The 6,743-nt window shown below is 33.6% G+C and overlaps 1 protein-coding gene across 9 annotated transcripts in view; it reads right to left on the reverse strand.

Annotated features, from left to right (window-relative positions):
• Positions 1-6,743, reverse strand: part of LOC111088146 — an 82,216-nt gene that overhangs the window by 72,959 nt on the left and 2,514 nt on the right. For all 9 annotated transcript variants that reach the window (XR_002612752.1, XR_002612753.1, XM_022397300.1 and 6 more), the window contains exons 2-3: positions 5,976-6,064; positions 2,161-2,300 (exon numbers count right to left, since the gene is read on the reverse strand). Coding sequence is in view for 7 of the 9 variants with exons in the window: in XM_022397300.1 (XP_022253008.1) it covers positions 2,161-2,300; positions 5,976-6,064 (229 nt within the window). In the remaining 2 variants the exon portion in view is untranslated. The remainder of the gene's footprint in view (positions 1-2,160; positions 2,301-5,975; positions 6,065-6,743) is intronic.

The following is a 6,743-nucleotide window of genomic DNA, read 5'->3' on the forward strand; positions in this document are numbered from 1 at the left end:
TTAAAAAAGAAGTAAGAGGAAGAAGAGGAAGGAAAGACAAGAACATAAGAAAAAGGTAGAGGATGAATAAGGAATGTATACAGGTAATTGTATACATGTATTGAATGTATTGGATTCTCTGAAGACTACTGGCAAGGAATACATTCTGGTCAAGTTCCATGTCTTTAGAATAAATAAATGGACTAATTTGATGGATTCTCTGAAGACTACTGGCAAGGAATACATTCTGGTCAAATTCCATGTCTTTAAAATAAATAAGTGGACTAATTTGATGGATTCACTGAAGACTGCTGGCAAGGAATACATTCTGGTCAAGTTCCGTGTCTTTAAAATAAATAAGTGGACTAATTTTATGGATTCTGTCGTAAATATGGATTCAAGCTGACTTTATTCCCAGAGTTCTATCTGAACAGACAATATCCAAAATCTGAATAGAAGACCATTGAGGCAGCACTGCTAAACATCAACTGTACTCTAGACAATAATGTTTGTTTGTTTTGAATTTCGCTTAAAGCTACACGAGGGTTATCTGCGCTAGCCATCCCTAATTTAGCAGTGTAAGACTAGAGGGAAAGTCATCACCACCCACCGCCAACTCTTGAGCTACTCTTTTTACCAACGAATAGTGGGATTGACCGCACATTATAACACCCCCACGGCTGAAATGGCGAGCATGTTTGGTGGGATGGGGATTCGAACCCGCGACCCTCAGATTGCGAGTCGAGCGCCCTAACCACCTGGCCATGCCGGGCCTAGACAATAATGATACCCTCACATGAATATCAGAGAGAGGGGGGGGACTGTGACTCAGCCGTCGACCTTACCATTGTTACGCATGCTTTATTTATTCAGTGGAAGTAGAAGCTACTGCCTTTTAATGGGCAATAACTACAAGCTCATACTCATTGTACATAGCCAAGAAAGAGCCACCTTAAAAACCCAGTCATAATACAGGCTTCCAATAGAGAATAGGATCCAAGCCCATAACTCATGGGTTATGAGAAACAAAGAAATGAGCCAGAAAGACAGAAAAAGTGAAAGAAGACTGGAAAGAGAAGATTTATCCCATTAAAACACACACTAAGACAAGATTTATCCCATTAAAACACAAACTAAGACAAGATTTATCCCATTTAAACACACACTAAGACAAGATTTATCCCATTAAAACACAAACTAAGACAAGATTTATCCCATTAAAACACACACAAAGACAAGATTTATCCCATTAAAACACACACTAAGACAATGTAATGTAATAAAAGAGAAAATGAGATGAAATAAATGAAAATATAATTTAATCAAGCTACCTCAAAATTCCTGCAAGAAGCAGATGACAGTAAGCAAACAACTTAGGACAATGTGTGTCAGCAATATGATCCAACAGACCCCATTATTCCAAACCAATTTTAAAAACTGGCAAGAAATATGAAACGAATATTAATTGTGAGGTAGGTCAAGGAAGATGAACAGACTGAATGTTTAACGTTTTTAGAACTAACAAAGAGAGAGATAACACCTTATTGTAAAGGTATATATGCTAGTTACAAGAAAACCGACAGGTCTATACGAGATGGGCATGGCAGGAAGTGAATAACAGAGTTTAATAGGGGCTGGATCATTGGATGGAAACACCAGTGAGACTGAGCACATTGGAGAAAATTCTTTGGACAATAAAAAGGGATTAAGTAACCAGGTTCAGATGGTGTGAAAAAGTACTACATTTGTCAATGATGGAGGCAAAAAGAAACAAAAACAAAAATAGAATTAAAAGCGTTTATTCACAGAGGTTACCGAGTGTTATCAAACAAAATAATGAAAAATACAAAATACGATAAATAATATTCAATAATGGTTCCTACTTGTCGATTACCTCCATTTGGTCAATGATTAGGAATTAGGGACAGTGCAACACTACCAGGGACGCTTACTGACAAATGTTATGCGTTTGTACTACACAATTAGAGGGAGGAGAACCCGTGCTTTGGCCGGAGCTAATCTTCTGCAGCATGTAATTATATGAATAAAATAATAGAAGCCTATCCTATAGTGCCAAGTAATTAACAAAGGTGCCTCCTGGACTCACTAGAACCGCACATTAAGTTATATCGCTATTGGCACTTTATAACCTATAATTATCAATATATAAACCACTTCTACCTGCAAAACTAATGTATTATTACTCGCTGACTCTTCAGGTACTCCAGTACAGTTTTGTTGTCGTGTGTGGATCGTTGCACTTCGTTCTGGTGGAACTAGAACCTCACAGAAACTCTTGTCTTGTTTTCGTTTGGGTAAGTCTGTAGAGATATTCAGAAACTGGGTCAAAATACTAGAAAAACAGATATACAGATACAGTTTTTAATTATCTTCATAAATCATTTCTTATCGTTATCGATATGCGTTTTTTTTTATTGAGAACAGGAAACAAAATATTGTTTTTAGAAATATTTTCCAGTATCGCGATATACTTAAACACCACTTAAAATGTTCTGAATTATAGATAGCAGACGTATTGATAGTAAGATATCTTTCAGTATAATAAGACACAAATTATATAACTATTACACTTTTACTATTGTGAAATAAAGTCCACTGCAACAATCAACAGCAACTTTAATGACATCTAACTTTATACTGTTCAACAGACATTGTGAAATAAGTTCACTGTAACAATCAACAGTAACTTTAATGGCATCTAACTTTATACTGTTCAACCGACATTGTGAAGTAAGTCCATTGTAACAATCAACAGTAACTTTAATGGCATCTAACTTTATACTGTTCAACAGACATTGTGAAGTAAGTCCACTGCAACAATCAACAGCAACTTTAATGACATCTAACTTTATACTGTTCAACAAACATTGTGAAGTAAGTCCATTGTAATAATCAACAGTAACTTTAATGACATCTAACTTTATACTGTTCAACAGACATTGTGAAGTAAGTCCATTGTAACAATCAACAGTAACTTTAATGACATCTAACTTTATACTGTTCAACAGACATTGTGAAGTAAGTCCATTGTAACAATCAACAGTAACTTTAATGGCATCTAACTTTATACTGTTCAACAGACATTGTGAAGTAAGTCCATTGTAACAATCAACAGTAACTTTAATGGCATCTAACTTTATACTGTTCAACTGAAATTCTTAAATAAGTCCACTACAACAGTCAACAGCAACTTTAATGACATCTAACTTTATACTGTTCAACAGACATTGTGAAGTAAGTCCATTGTAACAATCAACAGTAACTTTAATAGCATCTAACTTTATACTGTTCAACAGACATTGTGAAGTAAGTCCATTGCAACAATCAACAGCAACTTTAATGACATCTAACTTTATACTGTTCAACAGACATTGTGAAATAAGTTCACTGCAACAATCAACAGCAACTTTAATGACATCTAACTTTATACTGTTCAACAGACATTGTGAAATAAGTCAATTATAAGTTTAATGATATTTAACTTTATACTGTTCAACAGAAATTCTTAAACAAGTCCACTGTAACAATCAAAACCAACCTTAATGAATGTTTGAATTCCAAGTAATCTTTTGACTTGAAGCAATGTTCTAATACTTTGTTCATGTAGACAATACTGTTCACTTGTGTGAATAAGCTGAATGAACCCAGTCTTGTACTGATAACAAATCTGTATTCCATTCAAACAGTGATAGAAAACTATCAAACAAAAACCAAAGTGTACAGCTTCTCATTTTATTAGATTGAGATTCTCGTGAGGAAAATGATATCATTAGTGTAAACAGATCTTCAATGTCCGGTATTATGATATCATTAGTGTAAACAGATCTTCAATGTCCGGTATTATGATATCATTAGTGTAAACAGATCTTCAATGTCCGGTATTCTGACATCATTAGTGTAAACAGATCTTCAATGTCCGGTATTCTGACATCATTAGTGTAAACAGATCTTCAATGTCCGGTATTATGATATCATTAGTGTAAACAGATCTTCAATGTCCGGTATTATGATATCATTAGTGTAAACAGATCTCCAATGTCCGGTATTCTGACATCATTAGTGTAAACAGAACTTCAATGTCCGGTATTATGACATCATTAATGTAAACAGATCTTCAATGTCCGGTATTATGATATCATTAGTGTAAACAGATCCCCAATGTCCGGTATTATGACGTATGAGTCAGCTTAACAACCGATACCATCTAAATAGGACAAACATTTGGGAAGTAATTATAAATTCACGGTATTTTAGGTACCATTATCTGAGCTAAATTTTCACATAACAAATAAAGAAACTTTTTTCGTTGCTACAATCGCGGGCTAATTATTTACACGAACTTCAAACCTCTCGAAGTGCTTTCAGCCTCTAGAGACTGAAGATCGATATGTGTAAACCCAGTCACGTCGTTTGAATGTGTTTTAGCTTTAGCAATTTAATCTCCTTTATTGGCAAGATGGAGAAATATTTGAAACTTTTCTTGAAAGCGGACTTATCACTTTCACAGTTCGATGGATTTTCACATAGCTCTCATATACCTAACAATTAGTTTGATTTTAAACTCAATATTTGAACTTCAGATTGTCATATGTTTATTTGTAAACTTTATCACGCCATCTATGATTGATAATTCATTAAATAGGAACATCAGGTTTTGGTCACTAAAAGCTATTTTTGTGCTGAATTCCAACTATACTGACAGCTGATTTCTATAGAGTTGTTTTCATAAGTACGGTAGAACTTACAGTAGGAATAGGGCGGATACACAATAGATGCAATACAAACTATTTACTCATATACACCTTTAAAAACCAAATAATAAATATTCAAAATTATTTAAACACCCTTAGGTGATAAACGAACCACATACAAAATTACAAGTCAATAGAATCACTTGAGAAAGTCAGCAGAGCAGATACAAAAAAATTCACAAAACCACAAATTTCTCAATCTCACTGACTGACATTGTTGAACACTTCTAGCTGTTTAACAAACAGACTTACCATAGTTATAAGTGTACCAAATAGAACAATAGCATAGGGACCATGCGCTAGTTCTAGCGTGAAGTAGTTAATTAAATTAATTGACTAATTTATCAACCCTTAGTATATAACCACAACTCACACTACATCACCCAAATGACATTACACACTATAATGTGTGTGCCATCACGTGTACAGCACACATGCACACTCACAATTTGCATGTAGCTATTTGTAGCAATTATTTAACATTTTCATCAGATGTTAACAATACCTATTTGTAGCAATTACTCAACATTTTCACCAGATGTTAACAATACCTATTTGTATCAATTACTTAACATTTTCACCAGATGTTAACAATACCTATTTGTAGCAATTACTTAACATTTTCACCAGATGTTAACAATACCTATTTGTAGCAATTACTCAACATTTTCACCAGATGTTAACAATACCTATTTGTAGCAATTACTTAACATTTTCACCAGATGTTAACAATAAACAATGACAAAATATTTTCTAATCTTCCTCGAATATTTTTTACACATTGTTCACTTAATTACTTGGGATATTTGTAAAAAGTTAAGGATTTTTTTTTTGGGGGGGTGATATTTTACTTTTGTATCCTTTCATAACTCATATGAACAGAGCAGCAAACAGACAAATATGCCTTAAAATTGAGTACACTCGTTTTCTGGTGTTATAAATCCGCAGACTTACCGCTGTGTCACTGGGGGTTCTCGAGAGGTGAAACCGAATTGAATCGGGTGAACAGTGTTCGTTTAGGTTTTTATTTCTTTTAGGTAAAACTAAAGACACAATTAGCAGTAAACAAAAATAATTTGTTAAAACTTCGTTTTGCAGGAGGGGGTAAAAATATTGTGAAAGATTTATTACATAGAGTACTATTTTATATTTTGTTTGCATTACAATTAGTGGCTCACATAAAGATATACGAATAGAAAAAAATAGACGTTTATTAATAATTACAGTTCCAGTCGTCCTTGGTAGGAATGATATCCGGATCTTTCGAATCTTGTTCTCGACTTTCTGGTATATTCAGTAACTCATTCGAACTGCTAATAATAATAACAACAAAGAACATGTAAGTATAATAACCGAAACAAACAAAAGGTGTGAATGAGACTGTAAATATTTATTCAAATGTCAACCATAACCACAGGGTTGTACATGCTATAACTATGTACGATATACACACAAGCCATGTGTAAATATATTTAAATAGGCATGCAATTGAATGTGTTATTTATAACAATAGTAGTTCTTTTTTTCAACCATAACAGTATGGTTCTGTGAAGAATTGTAAGTGGACAGATAAAGCAGAATGGTTCTGTGATGAACTGTTATGCTATAATACATGCTCTAAGTATTGGAGCAGTATATACATTTAAGTACGTTCACATCTCGTGATGAGAAGCCTGATGATATTTACTGTGCAACAAGCATTAAAAACCATTACTTAAGAGTAAGTTTTAAACGTTGAAATGTTCTGGAAATAAACGAAACGAACATCTGATTTCTAAAGAAACCTTTATCACTGATCAATATTGAATATTACAATTTGAAGTTTATTTAGTTTTTACTTTAGAGTGACCTTATGGGCATTGTTGTTCTCTGTGTTATACTTATGGGCATTGTTGTTACTGTGTTATACTTATGGGCATTGTTGTTCTCTGTGTTATACATATGGGCATTGTTGTTCTCTGTGTTATAATTAATAGCAACTAACTTAGTACT

Source organism: Limulus polyphemus, unplaced genomic scaffold (assembly GCF_000517525.1).
Source record: "Limulus polyphemus unplaced genomic scaffold, Limulus_polyphemus-2.1.2 Scaffold3212, whole genome shotgun sequence".
NCBI lineage: Eukaryota > Metazoa > Arthropoda > Merostomata > Xiphosura > Limulidae > Limulus > Limulus polyphemus.